This window comes from Hippoglossus stenolepis, chromosome 7 (assembly GCF_022539355.2).
Source record: "Hippoglossus stenolepis isolate QCI-W04-F060 chromosome 7, HSTE1.2, whole genome shotgun sequence".
Classification (NCBI taxonomy): domain Eukaryota; kingdom Metazoa; phylum Chordata; class Actinopteri; order Pleuronectiformes; family Pleuronectidae; genus Hippoglossus; species Hippoglossus stenolepis.
In genome coordinates this window covers 22804837-22823133 of record NC_061489.1, presented here as the reverse complement: position 1 = coordinate 22823133, position 18297 = coordinate 22804837, and the positions used below count along the sequence as shown (strand labels likewise).

Below are 18297 nucleotides of genomic sequence, written 5' to 3'. Positions count from 1 at the left end.
AAACCTCATTTAATTTCTTTTCAAAATGACATGACTTATACACAGAGTTCTGCACCGGCTCGGTTCCTAAATGACACAAACTATCATAATAAAAAGCATGTATCCCTCTGGGTGTGCGATTAAGTTGCAGTATCTGAGGCACCGCCAGTCGGTCCAGGGAGGTTGAAGAAGGTAATGAGGTTTGCTGCTTTAACAGCACACTATCAAAGTGTTTGTGCGGCTAATTGTGCATGAAAATAGACTCCAGCTCGTAGCCCATACGTGTCCACGGTGCTGATATTGAATTAATACATATAACGTGTTCTTCAAAGCACATAGGGGGAGAAGTAGGGAACCCAAGCAAGTAATCATAATCTTTGTGGCCCCTGACAGAGCCCCGACGAGGGGTTACATGTACAATATGAAGACGTTAACGTGAGTCCTGGAGCCTCGTCTCATGCCCTCTGCAGCCGCCTGGCTCAAAGTATAAATCTGGCACTGGCCACCGAGTCTTTCTTGGCCTGGTCCATCGAGCTTTAAATAAACCTCCGAGGTCATTTGTGTTACGAGATATTTTGGCAACCAGAGAAGCCTGTTTTGTTAAAAAGAGATGTTGAGTGTAGTGTTTTCTAGCATCTTACTTGCAAATCTACACATTGGCAAGGGGCACTACTATTTATTTTACAATGCTCATCGTGTTTGCAGCGTTATTGTAGTCCATCTATTCTGGATGTATATTAGGTCCTCGCACATCTCGGGGATGTTTCAAAGAGTCTTTTGTTGGACGTGGCTGTGGAAAAGCTGTCAGAGAGCCAGTTCCTCAAACAGAGTCTTCCTTTGCTTTGATGCTGCTATGTCCTGCTTCTTTGTTGAACATTAAAAGAACAGACGTACTGAAGGGGCCCATTGCCGAACCCAATCTGTCAAGCCATCCAGGACGTGAAGTTTGTGAAGTGTGCGAAAGAACACGGAAATATGCCTCGAGCCTGACTGCTGCTGGTGCATTTTGTTTCATCCCACCTGTCTCAAAGTGTAGCACACCCATATCTAAAGACTTCATTGTGGCAGCATCACAGTTGGAGTTGCAGTTGTGAGGAGCATTTTTGCGCTCAACAGATAGGTGCGGCCTGTGTGATATGCTAATGTCGGGTGCATCCTTTATTAGACTGAGCTGTGCCGTGTGCGGATTTATCAGAAAATTGGTTGTTGCTGCGCAGGAGAAATCGTCATGTGCAGGTTCGCACGTTTACGTGGAACCAGTGATGACAGAAATAAAACATCAACCAGATGGTGTCGAGTTTTTCCCGTGCAGTTAACGGCTGTGGCCCCCCCAAGGCGGGTTTCACACATTTCACTCGTCCTCTTCAAGCACTGCCCCAAAAATAAATAGCAAACTCTAACTAAATTGAAAAAAAAAAAAGAATTTAACATTAGTTGAGCAAACTTGTGTTTGTCTCATTTAGCCATGTCTGACAGGGGCTTAATCAATTTGCCAAAAGGGTTTCATGCTGCAATCCTATTAGCTCGACTGAAAGACAGTAAGCTCTCTAAAGGCGCCTACAGACTCTGAGATTTCAGCAACTGTGCGACATTGATCTAATGAACACGGCTACGACATCAACTTTGATCTACGACGACCGTGCGACAACGCCCACTGAATCGTACGTTACGGCACATTGTTAGTTTGTCATCCTACATTTCTGACACTGACAAAGTCTTGCACCGGGTCTTTTTTCATCACATCGAAACGCCATTTTGGAGCCATGTTTAAAGATTTCATCACTTTTCTGTCACGTTGTTCATCTTCTGCCTGGATCAGTGTGCTCCTGCCATAAGTCTGTGAAATGGTTTTGGTAGCAACTTTGGTGTATGCTAGTTTTTACAGTATCCACATCCAAGTATCATAACTCCATCTATAATCCTGTCTGTCATTCCCCTCACACATACTCATTTTTATTACAGAGGTTGGGACTCGGCATCTAGTTTTATCAGCTTGCATTTTCTCAGTCCAAACTGAATTATTCAGTCTTGCATCCGGCCACTTTTTGACATGTGTGATTTATGGCCCGTGTGGGTTTTTGGGCAACGGATGCAGTTCGATATCCTCAGTCGGCATGACGATGAATCCAAATATCACTGTTTGCCTTCATTGCTGCTCCCGTATTGATTCTTTAATGCTGTAAACCTTGACTAATGTCTTCACCCAACATGTTAACAAGTGGTGGTCCTCTGCAGCCGCACAGAACTTTAGCGCCAGACGTTTCGCTATCGCTCTTTGTTGTGACTCCTGCTTCATTTTCGCATTGCTTCCAACATCTGAGGACTTTTTTTTTTTCCTCTCATGGCTTGTGGCCAAAGACCTGAGCAAAGACCCGTCTCTCTCTCTCTCTCTCTGCCTCCACTCCAGAGCCTGTCAAACCAGATAAGGCAAATTGCCGGTGTCTGTGCTTCAGTCATGTCCTCCTGCCCCCCCTCCTCCGTTTCTTCGTAACGAGCAGATATGCCTTCCCCTCAAACTGTAGGGAAACTATCTCGGGGAACATAACTGTTTGTTAGTGGACACAGCCAGAGTTCTGGAACTCAGTATCTCGGAGGGAGCTTATACTTGTGCAGCTCGCACACAGGCTGCATTTGAGGCACGGAGATCTTTCCACTTCGAGCCTTTATCGCGGTGAATCAGCGGGAACACGGGTGGTATCTTTAGAATGACACAGTGCAAAGGAGACCAAAGAAGGACGGTGCAATTAAGACACTGCTGCTCCTCCCCTACCAGTCTCTGTGCTCTCCATGTGTCACCAAGGTGACATTGCTCAGGGCGCTCCGACTTCTCTTCTTTCTTTTTTTTTTATCAGGTGTTGAGGCTCGGCCTTGCATTTGAACCATTAATCATCTCGGGAGCCGCGATGTCGGCATTAAAGTATTTTCACTACACGACTCAAATTAGCCTTTTATCAAAAGAAATGTCTGCCTTCTGTTATGCTTCTATAAAAGTGGAATCAATTGAACAAACAGTCATCAGTGAGTGAATCTTCATATTTAAAGGACGCAGAGCGATGGCCTTGGTAGTCGTGTAATGAGTTCTATTAGCGGAAGGCAGGTTTGTGAATATGCTGGAGCAACAGCTTTTTCCACTCTGCTCCAATGTGCCCGTACACTTTTCTATTTTCAGCTTTGTTTTTCTCTGATAGAAATTTGCCTTCAGGTTTGCTCCGCAGTCACTTTCATTTCTTTCTAATACACATTTATGTTTTGTTTTCATTTTCTTTCCATTACTATTTGGCAAATTTCCCACTGCTGCCAGAGTCGAAGTGTGTCTGGCTGTTTGCTGCAGATGACGTGAGCTGACATTACATTACAGGCTGTGTAATTGCTGGATGAATCAGTATCGGAGTCATCTTCGGAGTGAGAGCGAGAGACAACAGATTCTCAGACTTCCTAAAAAGCTCTTTCTCTCCGTGTGCCAAGCAAAACAGTGATTTAATTTTATTATTATTTTTCAATTTCTATCCAAAAGTCAAAACACGCCTCCACACATAGTCATTTACTAATCAATAGGCAGCCACGTCCCTAATTGTTAATCCATTCAGCTGCCACACTTTGACTTGATGTCTCCTCTGTAAAATCTGTTGAAAGCTTGTTTCAGTCTGTGCAGGAAAAAACAACAACACGACTTTGCCAGATCGAATAAATTCCATTTTGTTTCATAGAGATTTTTCTTTTTTGTTTGCGGCTTTAAAGATTCCATGAGAACTCAGAGCAGAGCACGCGGTGAATTCATAAAATATGTATAAATAACTTTAAAGACTCTGAAGCCATTTTGGTGCGGACACCGTCGGAGTCCCCCTCCTTTCGGCCCGCGGCGCCGGAGAGCGAGAGAACCAAATTCCCATCAGTGCGGCTCTCCAGCTGAGACGTCACAAGCTTGATCCTCGCAACAATCATCAGCAGTAATGTGTCATGACCATGTGTCCTTGAGGGGACAAAACTGAACCTTAATCTGCTCCCTCACTTCACAGCTGCTCCCCAGAAGAGTGGCAGCGGTTGTGTGTGTGTGTGTGTGTGTGTGTGTATGAGGAAATCCAAGTGAAAGAGTTCAGTGTCCATGCTGAGTCTGGACTGATCGTGGGGGGTAGCCGGTGATTGATTGGTGTATTTAATCTATTCCATTATGTTGTCTAATAGCCTACGGTAAGACTTGTGTACAGTAAACCGTGATGGAAGTGTAAACAGAACAGACCGCGGCAGTTTGCCAAAATGACCTCAGAATTCGTTTTTTCTTTTCCCTTCTTCCTCCTCTCTGCTGAACGCCGGCCAAAATCCTAGACGACTTCACTGCTACAACTGATCCATGTCATACATACTGCATTAGGCTTCTGGATATTAGAAACATCTTTGTCTTTTTTCCTTGGGAATGTTAAAAAGCTATTACACAAACATCCCACATGAAATTCTAGTCATGCAATTTGTCATTTGTCGCCATGTTTTCTCTGCGCAGCGTCAACCTTTCTGCTCAGCTGAGAGTTTTCATCGCGCCGTGCGTTTCATTCACTGAGCAGACACATGGATCACATTTCAATTAAAGTCCCAAGGTCGCACATTTGATGGCGTCACGCATAAAGCTGTCCCCCAGACCTATTTGTCTTTGTTAGAGGCTCGGGTGCAACGCTCTGGAATACAAAAGACAGATTGGTCAGATCGTCAAACGTCTCGCCAGACCGTGCCTCCATTTGAATTTGCCCTTCAATCAATTAAATCAATGAGAGGAACTAATCAGGGGGTGGGGGGGCAAACGGCGTTGGGCGCGCACGCTCGATTTCACATACGTGGAAGGTTACGGGGGCTTCCAGCATGACGCCGTGGGAGAGCAACATTATGTGTCCATTCAGTGGTGTCATAGATCCGCTAATTAGGACAGAGGCAGTGTGAACTCAAACAAGTTACTTGATGTGAATAATTAACAGCTTCTAGCTTGCACGTCTTTCCGTTTGATGTGTTTTCCCCCTTTGAAGAGTGTAAGCACCACCCCCCCACCCCACCTACCTAAAAAAAAGAAAGAAAGATCCAGTGAGTCCTCAGTGAAATGTTTGCACCATTATAAGAGGAGGTACACTGCCCCGGATTTATGTTTACCACCTCTTCTCTGACCTGGGGAAATCAGGCCATCTGTCAGGGAGAAAGATTATTTTAGATCAAATATGTTCAAGCTCTGTGGGAGAAGTGGTGTTATTATAATAATAATAATAATGCATCCCATTAAATTATGAGGACATGTCAGTTGAATTGATCGTCAACGTGTTTCCTCGTGTGCTGTCAACTGCTCTGCACGATTTGAATCTGATCACTGTCTAATCTTTGTGTGTGTTAATTAAGCAAACACTTATTTAAGTATTGTATAATTAAACGGCCTAAAATTGTGTAATAAACAAACCACATTTCTGATTTATTTTGTTGTAATGAAAAACGTTCTGGTTAGAGCAAGGCGGTAACCACAGTAACAAGTCATTTGAAATACATCTATTATGGCCTTAAGTATGTTTTTCTTTTAGCACGTTTATGAGAATTTTTCAGCTGAACTAAAGATCTTTTTTGTAATTTCACTCTCTTAAATTCAAAGGTTAAATAGGTGTAATTAATTTGAATAGGCATAACTTCCTCCAGGTCCTGTTTTGTCTTCTCTCGTCAGAATACTTCAGTTTTTGCGTGTTTAGAATGGAGCTGGAGTCGGGACACAGTTAGAACAGTCAAGCATCAACAGTGGAAGCAGGAGAAAAAACATTCTTACAACAAATAAATGTCGAAAACATTAACATGTCAATTTTATATTTGGTTGTGTGTGAATTAAACCAGTGAGAAACAAGATGCTATTCAGCAAAGTCTCTTTGAACCTTGGATAGAGTCAAACTAGCTGTTTCCCTTTGTTAAGCTATTTACCTCCTGGCTCCAGTTACACTTTTAAAACACAGATATTTGAGTGGTATTTGTTTCTCACTTGACTCTTTGCAATATAACATTTAGGGGTTAGGCTAATAAACATGTTTGAGTTAATATATATTTGTCTCTCTGGCTTCTGATTGGTCAGTTTAGCCACATGTGTCTCAGAACGAGGAAGTGAAGCTGGATATCACTTCATCTGTGTCGTTAAGAAAGTCTCACCCGTGCTGTTTGTTTTCATCACAACTGATCCAACCACCATATATTGAATGAACCCGCTCAAAAGTGTGGACCGCTTCCTTTAACATGTTCTATATCAGCCTGTTGCAAATGGACTGCTCCCATTCTAGCCGGATGTGTCATATAAGAGCTGCATCTCAAGAGGCTCTCTGGTTAGGTAAAGGATAAATAACGAGTCCATTATCTGCTCGCGGTGACACAGATACACCGTGTTCTCATGCCTGCCCTCTTGTCTCTCCCCAGGTATTCTGTACAAAGGCAGCGGGGAGAACCAGTTCATCTCCCTGCAGCCCCCTGTGATCTCCACCGTCATGGGGAACGGGCGGCGCCGGAGCATCTCGTGCCCCAGCTGTAATGGACAGGCCCAAGGCAACAAGCTGTTGGCGCCGGTGGCTCTGGCGTGGGGCATCGATGGGAGCCTGTATGTCGGCGATTTCAACTACATCCGCCGCATCTACCCATCGGGCAATGTCACAAGTATCATGGAGCTCAGGTAAGATCGAGGCCCTTGGTAGGGATTTATTTTTTTAGGTGGATTAGTTTTATACTTTATTTGTTTTGTTAAATGTGTCCAAACTGGTAAAAGTATTATATTAAGAATTAAGCTGGAAATTTGTGTAAACTTAGCAATTTGTGTAGTGTTAAGATGAAAGAAAGAGGTTTAATGCAAAACAGAATTAGCACTATACTGACTTTACGTCTTTCTGTTTTTTTTTTTATAATTACTTGTATTTCAGTATTTCAGCAGTTAAAAAAAACCTGAAACATATTTGACAAATGTTAACTATCAAAAAAACTGAAAATACTTTCAACAACTTTTCTACATTCAGTGCTCGTGTGGAGAGGGAAACTTGAAACGTCACAGTGGACAGACCTCCACTCACACACATCTCTCCTCTGCTCATAGAAATCTGAAATCCTTCCCCCATCCATCTCCATAATTAGGAAAGACATCCTGTCTTCAGCGTGTAATTGGGATGATTTACGCCCTCATGCCAAGTTGGCTTCTCTCTGCAATGACTCTGATTCGGCCAGTTGGCTTATTTCAAAGTAGCAGGTGTTGATTAAATGTACATTGGGCGATCATCCTGCTCCAGACGCGTAAATGACAAACATATGAAGAGTGGCTCAAGTGGACGCGGGTCACAGCGGTGCGAGCAGGTCGTTGCACATCGAGCGGTGTGTAAGTTAGTGATAAGATTATGAGGCCTTGTCTCCACGACTACGGATAGTTTCCCTCAGTTTTAACAAATAATATCTGATTTGACAAAATATCTCCTTCCAGACGAGAACTCAGAAACGCTTGTCGAGCACGCCCGTGCCGTAAAACCCCGTATCGCCCTGCGTGTGAACGAGAGGCCCCAACACAAAGGAAAAAGTTTGTTCTGCTAAATATCTGCATTAGTGTGGACAAGGCAAAACGTTGAGAAAATAAATCCTCTCTAGCTCAGTAACCTGCTGACGTACCTGCACATTGATCAGCCACTACAGGGCAGTTTCTCGTGTGTGGGAAAAGCGTACAACACTATGAATGGGGAGCGGGATGCCGCAGCCGCTAAGGAGCATGCATGCTCAGCAACACCTTGCAGGATAAATAATGGTTTCAGAAATGGTTTGTGTCTCCGAGCAACTATTTTACTCGCTTTGCAAGGAGAGAAACACAAACCACTTCCATGAAGAAGCCAAATTAAATTTACTCTGACACAAAAGACGCAGTGGGGATAGTTTTAATTCAAACTAGGTGACGGCTGCAGCCGAGATTTAAACCATTACAGTAGAAGAAGTGCCCCTTTCTTTGCAAAATGTACTATATCTTCATCGTTGGCAGAGTATTTGCTTGTTTTCTTTTCGATATTAGTATCTGAAACCAAAGCTGTTGGCATTTATGATGCATTGTGGCTGTGCAAGAGCCTAAATACATCATATGGGATTCCCTTAATCTCTTTCAACAGCTCTGAGTGTAAAGTCGGCATTAGCGGCCAATGCTACAGTAGCAGAATCAATATTTCAATATGAGCGGTTGAATCGAGAAAAGCAGTGGTAATGCAGGATGAGGCTTTATGGAGATAGAAGCACAAGTTTCCCTCCCTGTGGTTTTTAACTCTCGGCCACAGTCCCACTTCTCCACTTTCTGCGGAACGACTGTGATTTCTCCAGTGGCTGTGTTTGCTCTTCAAAGGGATGTTTTGACTTTCTGACTTTCAGCTGTTTGTATTTTTCTCACCAGACACTTGTTAGGAGCAGGACTAGGTAGAAACCCTGGCATTTGGCTGGACCGTTTAGGGTCATTGTGCAAAACGGAGGACGCGGCGGCTGCACCGTTGTGGAACTGCAATGGTCCAATTAGCATATTCATGACATCACCGCGTCGCATTCTGATTCTGCTTAGTGTCACTCGGCTTCAGACCTTTATCTGTTCGCTCGTCTTCTTCACTCTGTGCTCACACATACACTGTGTTTTAATGTTCTCATTTACATGTTTGTTCCCTGACAACGGAACCAGTACGAAACAGGGAGTGAAACACGGCGCCATTAAGACGACGCGTCAACCAGCAGAGTCACTGCTCTGCTCTGATGGAATCTGATTCTATAACCCTGATGTCGTCTGACACAAGCAACATGCACACAACGTCTTCAGGGTTTTCAGTTGTATTCACACGCAGAATGATAAGGAAAGTTAGAGGCAACGAAATAGATCGATTGATTTATTAGTTTTTATGGATGAAACCTGGGGCAGTGTTCAGAGAATTGGGTCTGGACATAACCGCAGATTCTTCTCATCTACTGGAAATATTTCAATTTAGAGGAGGAGTGGCGCCTCAATAAAGCGCGCATGAGAAGTTATATCATCAACACGCCCACTCGCTGGCTCAATTAAACATTGCACAGACTTTCTGTGAAGTCCTGTTCAGCTGATTAGGACGTTTGCATTCACACACACTCTCCCGCTGCTCAAGTAAACTGCTGCTCTACCTCGGGGACAGGTTTGCCTCTAGATTGCAGGATTATACCGGCGACTGTCTTCTACGGAAAGGAGCTAAAACCTTACCTGAGTCGTCGCTCGCTGCTTTTTTTTGGCCCTTGTTTCTTAATATTCCTCATAGTTCATATAAAGGAATATTAAGGCTGTGGTCTGACTAATACTGGATTCTGATTTACAGTATCTGAGATATAAGATAAGTCATTTTTGCAAGAAAGCTGTCTGGTGGAGAAATAACACTGAAAATAATAAAAGTATCCCTTTGTGATTGATCAATTTCATTGTCTTGATTCTTCTCCTCTTTTCCTGCTCGTCCTGTTCCCTGTCGTAGAAATAAAGACTTTAGACACAGGTAGGTGTTTTAACCTTAGTGCATGTTTTCCTGTCGCTCTCCCGACATCATCACCTCCATCATCTGCTCCATACGTATACGAGTAACTCTCTCTTTTACGTTCACCTTTAGCACCACTGATTAGCCAGTGTAATTATAACAAACCAATTATTGGTTGATTGCATCTAAATAAGAAGATTGGTTTCACGGTCTTTCAGGATTGTGCGACGTGATTATCGACGGGACGGCCACGACATACGCTGGGACCCTGGAACAGATTAGAAAAAGAATTGAGTAGTAACATTCAAGCAGGGTGTTCATGTAAATTTATACAATCAGCATATATGTATACATTATAATGCAGTCCAGTACAACAGTGCTGCAATTAACAGTACCATCGTGAAGCTTATAATTACATTTCCAGTAATGGGGTTCGGCAGATGCTGTTATCCGCGGGGGGATTACACAACTGCTTTGTATTCATGATTAAGACAACGGCATCGAATCGAGTGACGGTGCAGATTGGTGGCAATTAGGTTGTCCTGTGATTAACTTGACCAGAAGTGCCAGAGGTGCTCCGCAGAGCAAACTGGAATAACTTTATTAAGCCGGCTATCGTGGTAACGTCTCTAGTGTGACAACAAAATGATGTGCTGCGTGTTCCTGTTGGGTGAATTTAAAATCAACACCAATTTGCCTGATTTGTTTGCAGCAGCACTTTACCCACCCACACACCCACATCCCTTCACCACAGAGTCCATTGTCTCTCCTTCATTTGATTCTAGCTGCAGGTGCAGTATAGTTTTGATTAGTGCCTGTATCACAGTATTTTCTTGTAAGCTTTGTGAGCTTAATTGACCCTCAGAGAGAATAAAAGCCTCCCCGCTGCAGCGCCGTGAAACATGATTTGTCATCAGTCACCCGAATAAACTTTGCCTTTATTTTCCTCCAAAGATCTGTGGGCGTCCGCAGCTGCAGGATAGTTGACCACAACGGTCCAGATCATTGTCAGACCATGTGACTTATGTATTTGTTTTTTTTTAGATCCTACATTGACGAGAACTCAAAGGCAACGACAGATCTTCCTGTTTGTTTGTTTTCTCTTTGGTCGAAGCCAAAGGAAACAAACTGCAGCCATGAAACACACACATTTAGAAAACTGGGACTGGTCTTGATGCACATTTTTAAAAAAAAGTGTGATCTGTGTAAAGACTGGAATGTTCCACTCCTCCCCACATGCACACAAACTATTCTGAAAGTTTTTCAGAGATGTTCTGTTTGTTTTTTGTTGTTTTATAGTTATATAAAGGGATTGCATTCAGATTACATCCCACTCCTGGCTGTATGCGCCACAGCAACAATGTCTTATGCTAATTATGAGCTTCTACAGGAAGCCAGTGAATAATAACGATAATGATAATAATAAACTTTATTCATACAGCACAAGGTGTTTTACAAGCTGAAACTGAGGAATTGAAGGCAAACAATTGGAAACAAAAACTGTTTTAAGATCCTATAACGTTACGGCAGATATATAAAAATGTTATGGATTAGAAAAGAGTAAAAATAAGTATTCCACTCAGAGAGCACATTCCTCCCTTATGAAGCCACATTAAAATTCTCTAGATCCAAGTTTTTTATTTGGATTTGCACCAAATTGCCCACACATAAATGTGCCTTAAATTAACTAAATGTTGACGAGACGTCCTCTTGCAAGTTTAAATAAAGTGAAGAGAAGTCTGGATCCGCCCCCTGATCCAGAGCCGCACAAAATTTTAATTATTTCCTGACTCATACCACATCCTTCCACCAACTTCTGTGGTCATCCGTCCAGTTGCTCTAGTGTGGAACTCCTCAGCGGAGGTAATAAAACTGTCGAGAGTGATCAGAGCCAGATCAGAGCCAAAGAGAAAGATTGAGGATGAATTTAGACCTCGAGTCCCGTGAAAGCACACTTGTCCTGAAGAGGGAGTTAAAACAAGGACAACGGGAGCGCAGACAGAGGGACATGAAGAAGTGTGAGGAAATGTTAAAGCACAGGTTGATATGAGACTTTCTGGATTGTGGATCATTAGAGGCTCGAGGTTACCTGCACGTGGGACATGTTTATGGCTACCGTCTGAGGGGTTGTTTTTTTTTTAACCCAAGAGGTAAACAAAATATTAGATATTACACCATAAAGTAAAACCATAAAAACTTATTTAACATCAGAAGCTTCACGAAGGTTTTTATTTATTGCAGGACTGTTTTATAAGGCCGCATAAAGTCATACAGGTGTTTCATTTATAGCGTCCACCCACCGGCACGTTGACTGTAAAAGAAAGAGTTACTTATGTGCGTCTCCGTGAATTTCTTTCTAGGAACTTGCATCCACCCAGTTTGGTTCATTTTACTTTGACTCATAAAGGCTGTCAGGTTTTACGACTCCATCTTCATCATTTTACAAAGATGTTTCATTGCCACATTTATTTTGCCGTCACATTATCCCACTTCTAAGCCAACCAGTATTGACTTGGGGTACCATTAAGCTGGAGTACAAGCAGAGACGCCGTGTTTACGACTGCACCGTAAAGCAAGCGATTTTTCATATTAACGGCCTCTGTTTTGAGCTCTTTAATGACACTTGAGCACCTGCCATGCATCACCGCTGCCTGAGCAGAAAAGGTTAATTCAACAGTTTGTCAGCGTTTTTTCAATTTGCTTAAAAGAGACGGAAAATTATCATTTAATTGACTTTCTTCAAATCTAAGTATCAGTCAATCATGTGCTGAAAAAATCTTTTGATTCTCAATCTTAAGACACATTAGCTCTGATTCAAAAATGAGTTGGATTCATTATGAGACGGGGGCAAAATAAATGCAAATAAGCAGCGGCAGATGCAATGTCATTAGTTGTTGCACTTTGTGAACATGAGCCAGTCGTTTCTGAAACTTCTAAAGGCTTCTCCCCACAGGGGAGTGATAACAAATAAAATGATCTGGCACACAAGTTGTCATTTGTGCTTTGTAAACTGGAACCCCCCACTGTACTGGTATCCTGTTAAATTCTGTCTGACTTCCATCTCTTCAACCTTCTGTCTGCTACTTATTCGCTCTCAAAGGCTTTGCCCTTTCTCTCCCGCTGTGGAAATTCTCCAGTGTTTCACGACCAAAATATCTGGTTATTGTTTTTACCTTGTGTGTGTGTGTGTGTGTGTGTGTGTGTGTGTGTGTGTGTGTGTGTGTGTGTGTGTGTGTGTGTGTGTGTGTGTGTGTGTGTGTGTGTGTGTGTGCGTGTGTGTGTGCGTGTGTGTGTGTGTGTGTGCGCGCGCGCGCGCGCGCGCAAGTCTTGCTATAGTTGTGAGGACCGATTTTGGTTCAAACGCACCGGTTTGTGAGGAAATTTTAACTCTGTAGGGACATTTTGACTTTGTGGTGAAATTTACGTGTTGTGAGGACATTTTGATGTTGTGAAGATATTTTGGCGTTGTGAGGACATTTTGGCGTTGTCCTCAGAACTTCAAAAGGCTGTTTGGGGGTAAAGTCTTTGTTTTAGGGTTAAGTTTATGCCAGGGTTACGGTAAGGGCTGGGGTAGGACATTTAGTGATGGTGGTTAACAGGGTTTCCATGGGCGTCGTAAAACTGTCTACAATTCAATAACTATTCTGAAATAGGTTATGGAAGGTTTTATTATGTTAATTTTCATTTAATTATTATTATTATTATTTGAAAAGAAAGGGAATTGTTTGGCGGCATGCAAGGTTTGTAATATTTCCATGTGTTCCAAGGGTTATTCTCTACTATGGGGAAGTTGAAGTTATTCTTGGACACTGATGTTCCTTCATCTGTCAAACTTGTCTTATAAAGATCTAAACTGAACTTGTTGAAACCTGCAGAAACCTTGGTTACGGTTTGGGTAAGGGGGGCTTGGGAATGCATTATGTCAGTGTGTGTGCCCACAACTACCTAAAGACAAGAGAGAGAGTGTGTGTGTGTGTGTGTGTGTGTGTGTGTGTGTGTGTGTGTGTGTGTTTGTGTTTGTGGACCTGGAGACTGAAGCAGAAACTTCCACGGTGGCAGTTTTCATTACTTGTGCAGGTGTTTGTCTGTCTCTGTCAGATATCATCACTGTGAAAACATCACATCACCTTCTTCAGTTCATTATCCACGTACACGACATTAATTGAGATGATAATTGGATTATATTAACCTGCAATTGGACTGGAAAGAAAAACAAGTTACACTTAAACAGACATTTACGGTGTGTGTCTTAGAAAATGACATGTTTAATTGAGGCTTAAATACCTAGAAAATGAACCCTGGTGTTTACTAACTGTCAACTGTTTAAAAGCAATTAAATCAAACACGTGAGTCTGAAGAAGGTTTTTATAATTTCATTGCTATTAAAAGAATGCACAACTTGCTATTGGTCGTTTAACAAATGCAACTCTCCACGTTCCCTTGAATGTTCCGAGAGTATTTCCTTTAAAAAAAAAAAAAAGATGTGTTCTGTATTCAGCTTTAATTTATACTGAAAACAATGTTAGCTCTCTGGAGAAATATTATGGAATCTACTCTTGGATATATTCTTGACTGAATGTTTTATTCAGAGGGAAACCCGGGCTAAATTTCATTATGGGTTCGTTGGCATTCACAGTTTATTCAGGTATTTTACAGAGATTATTGCATTAGGTCACGTTTCAGAGCTGTATTAGCAGCGTTAATGGACTGCTCGGCCGCACTGTGATGACATTTAAAGCAAAAACCCTTCCCTGTTTGCGATGACAATATATAACTGAGCTGTTGTCTTGAATGCAGTAACAACCCAGCGCACCGGTATTACCTGGCAACCCACCCAGTGACTGGCCAGCTGTACGTGTCGGACACCAACTCCCGGAGGATCTACCGACCGAAAATCTTGACGGGGACCAAGGATCTGCAGGCGAATGCAGAGGTGGTGGCAGGAACCGGGGAGCACTGCCTGCCCTTCGACGAGAACCACTGTGGCGACGGAGGCAAAGCTCCAGAGGCGTTTCTCACTGGACCCAAAGGTATCGTTTAAAACTGGCGATGGTGGAGGGGGAGGGGTATGATGATGGGTTTTATATTTATGTGCACACTGGCGTCTGTGCCAACTCTGAGCCGACAGATTTTCAGGTACACATTCTGGTTGTGTTCATTTTTAAGTTAAAATATAAGCAGGAGTGTCGGCTAAGAATTCAAATCAATGCTTTTATGAATTACAAGGGCACTCAGTACAACACACACCTCAACAGTTCCCCTATGAAACCTCATTTAAATCTGCTTGATCCAGATTTTCATCTCGTATCATGGATTTAAGTCCCTAAAATATGCTTTTTTTAAATAAGAGCCATTGATTATTCCATGATAAATTGGTGAAGATTCCCAAAACACACTCTTGCGAATTGCAATGTTGAAAAAAGTGACCAAAAAAGCCTAATGTGTTCTTTCTTGGCCCGTGTTCCCTCCTTCCACAAAGTTGCGTGGAAATCTGTGAAGCAGTTTTTGTCGAATCCTGCTGACAATCAAACAAACCAACCTATACCGACAAATACAGCCTCCTTGGGGGGACGTAATTAAGGCCGTGCAGAGCTGCTGCCTTTCAAAGAAGCTGCTCCAGCTTAATTAACTGAACTTATTTTTGCATTTATTCCTGGAAAATAGCAGATATTTTTCCTCTCAAACATCTTTTGTGAATGTCGAGAATACCAGCACTCCACATGTCGGTTCCCACTACGCACAACCTGTTGTCCACATTCAAATAGCACATGTGCCATTTGTGCTTGGATTGCTCACTTTTCCCCAATTCTTCTGGATGAAAAGGCCGAGATGAATTGTTTTGCGCCCGTTGTCGCTGAATGAACAACTGCAGCGGCTCTGCCTCAGCTGGGTGATAAGGGCTTTGAGTGAAGGGAATTTGAGGGAGCGTCTCTAATGATGGAGTGGGTGGAAGCCCAGACCAGGGAAGAAACAGCAGATGGCTCCATTCCCCCCCCCTCCTCCTCTCAGACATTTGGTGAACTCTGCTCAAATGTGACACTTTTCATCTGTCTGAGAATCTCAGACTGTCAAACAGCCAGCTCCCAAGGTTTCACCGTGGGCTCCCCGGGCTCGTCAATGTTTCAGCAGAAAGCAATCTTGCGCAGACCCAGCCACAGGTCAAACCAAACCACTCACCTTCCCATAGACGCTTTTAAAGACTTCAATGAAACATAAATTGTACTCTGGAGGTAAAACTGAAGTTAATGCTTCTTCAGAATATTTTAAATCCCACCCTCCCCCCGAAAAAACCCCAAACATAACCTCCCAATATGCAAAATGTTCATGTTCCTGAGATCAGAGTCTCAGTCGGCAGAAATCACCCCAGAGCCACGCTGCGTCAAAACCAATGTGGAGTTTGAAAAATAGTCTCGCCGCATGTAAATCCAAACTGGCTGCAACTTACGACTCTGAGCTTGCACTCAATCATTGAGACAATTTAGTCCACACTTGTCACCATGGCAACTGTCTTTCACCCCTTTCATCTAAAATTGGCCGGAGCTGTCATTTCCGCTCCCCGGCTCGTTCATTTCTCAAATGGTGTGCAGATTGTTGATGATTGCCGCTGTCAAAAAATCGCCCAAACGCACCGCTCAGTGACACCCCCCACCTCACGAGGTCCTTTTTTTAGAGCGCGGGGTTACAAGACGTGGCAAGTGCATATACGTATACCGTATGAATACAGCCTTTCCCACTTCTGCCTGAGAAATTATTTAAAACCAGAAAAGCAGCCCGTGAATTATTGATGGGTGTGCTTTTTGCAGTGACCTGAATAATGGGAAGGCAAGCTTGACACATGTATCCGTCGTGTTCCGTCCACTGAGTCATGCAAGCGGAGATGCCGCGTACCTACCTTGTTGTCCTGTTATCACATGGTTTGTTTTTGCTCTCCGTCCCTTCTTCTCCTCTCATTTTTCTGCCCCCCCACCTCCTCCTCTCTTACGTGATGTCAACAGGCATCGCCGTGGACAAGAACGGCCTGATTTACTTTGTCGACGGCACCACGATCCGAAAGGTGGACCAGAACGGCATCCTCTCCACTTTCCTCGGCTCCAACGACCTGACGTCGGCTCGCCCCCTGACCTGTGACAACAGCATGGACATCAATCAGGTGACTTGGTCCCTCACGCACGTACCAGACCGTCGTCAACCCTGCCTCACACGGAGCATGTCACAGCGCCACCCGGTGCCCCCGCTGCCCCTCTATCTCCCGCTTCAGTTCGCTCACCCGTGACTCATCATTAATATGCAGCCTTACATAACTCCATATATATTTCATATGCAATATATGTTTTTTTTTCCATGAATGACAATCTTTCAGGGGCAATTGGTTTTTGAGTGAGAGCAAGACACGCGGGGGCGTTTTATTATTATGTTTTTCTATTATAATTCACCCTACTTCAATAACTAATAAAAATAATCTTTCCGGCTGCTGTAGGAGGATAATATTAGAATAGGGTGTAATTCATTTTAACCTGGCTCTTTAGTGCGTTTCAAGGATGTGATCTTTTAACTGATCCTTCAATTTTTGTTTAATTCTGATATTATAAATTTTGTCTTGTTTCACTCAGTCACCTTGTTATTTCCTGTCAAGGCCAGGGAGGTTGTTTTTTTTATGCCACCGATTATTTCCTGGTTAAAATAAAATGTTAAATGAAAGATGGCACTTGACTGACAGATCTTACCCTGAAGAATGTAGCGGTGACATTAGTGGAAAAAAAGCTCAAAAATCTTAGAATGAAGTGTTATAAGGTGAGAAAACAACAGATGAAGAAAATGCGTTTTGCTTTTCTTCTCTCCTCCAGCTCTAAACAGGAGCAAAGTATTTTTCTCGGAAAGTACAGCGGGAAAAAAAATATGTGCTCGGAGGAGGATGTGATTCAGGCAGGAAGTGGGGACGTCAAGTGTTTATTGAAGAGATGAGTTTTCAGGTCACGGCAGACGATAAGAAGGGAGGAATAATTATTCGGTTTTGGGGGCCTTGTTTTGATGTGGCTGGAGCTGAATTAGTGTTTAGTGTTCCACTAGAAATTCAGGGATTGAGGACACTTACGCCATACATGATAATGAAGCAGCTCTGTTGCTGCACATAAAACCTTCCCCTCAGTGGCTCCTGATGGCGGCCGGCTTTGTCCGACTAAATTTACCATCTACAGTATCTGCGAATAAGGCGACATAAAAGCAGCGGCCTGTCGTTACACAATAGGTTATAGCTCTATACAGCACAATGGTCATTCAGAGGAGGAGTGCAGCTCCCTGTGCGTAATAACCCTCCCCCTTTAAGGGAGTTTCACAGCTTTGAGGACTTACTTAAGATGAATAATGAGGGATAATAAAAAAAAGGGGTTTTATCATATTAAACAGGAAGCCTTCACCGCATCTTCTATTTCCCTTTTCTCTGCCGAGTGAAAGTGAGTGAACTGTTGAGAAGGAAATTGCCACAGGATCAGGTTCTGCCGCCTCTTACACGTGTTACATAAGTGGGAGGGTGGTTTTTTTTGTTTGTTTCTTCCTTTGTTTGTTTGCTTTTCCATCCATTTTACTATCCAATTTACATTTTAATTAGTTTTCTGTTTTAATGCAGATCAGCCTCCAAAGAGAAAGAGCACAAACAAAACACTTTAGGAGATAGGAAGAAGTGCAGCAGCCAAAACCAATGACCCGGGCGGCAGATATCACACGTGTTCTTGTGTCCGTTTTTAAAAGGTTAGATAACAATGGGAATACATTGAAAGAATAAAACAAATAAAAGCCGGGAAGAAAATGAAAGGCTGTTTTTGGCAACATGAGAGTATTT

General features: G+C 43.0%; 1 protein-coding gene across 5 annotated transcripts in view; it reads left to right on the top strand.

Moving 5' to 3' along the window:
- si:dkey-237h12.3 (teneurin-3) overlaps positions 1–18297 on the top strand; it is a 153102-nt gene that overhangs the window by 121421 nt on the left and 13384 nt on the right. For 3 of the 5 annotated variants that reach the window (XM_035161643.2, XM_035161639.2, XM_035161646.2), the window contains 4 exons: positions 6394–6643; positions 9462–9482; positions 14259–14491; positions 16457–16611. In XM_035161643.2, coding sequence (XP_035017534.1) covers positions 6394–6643; positions 9462–9482; positions 14259–14491; positions 16457–16611 — 659 coding nt within the window. The remainder of the gene's footprint in view (positions 1–6393; positions 6644–9461; positions 9483–14258; positions 14492–16456; positions 16612–18297) is intronic. The other 2 variants (XM_035161644.2, XM_035161642.2) reach the window with 1 other exon arrangement.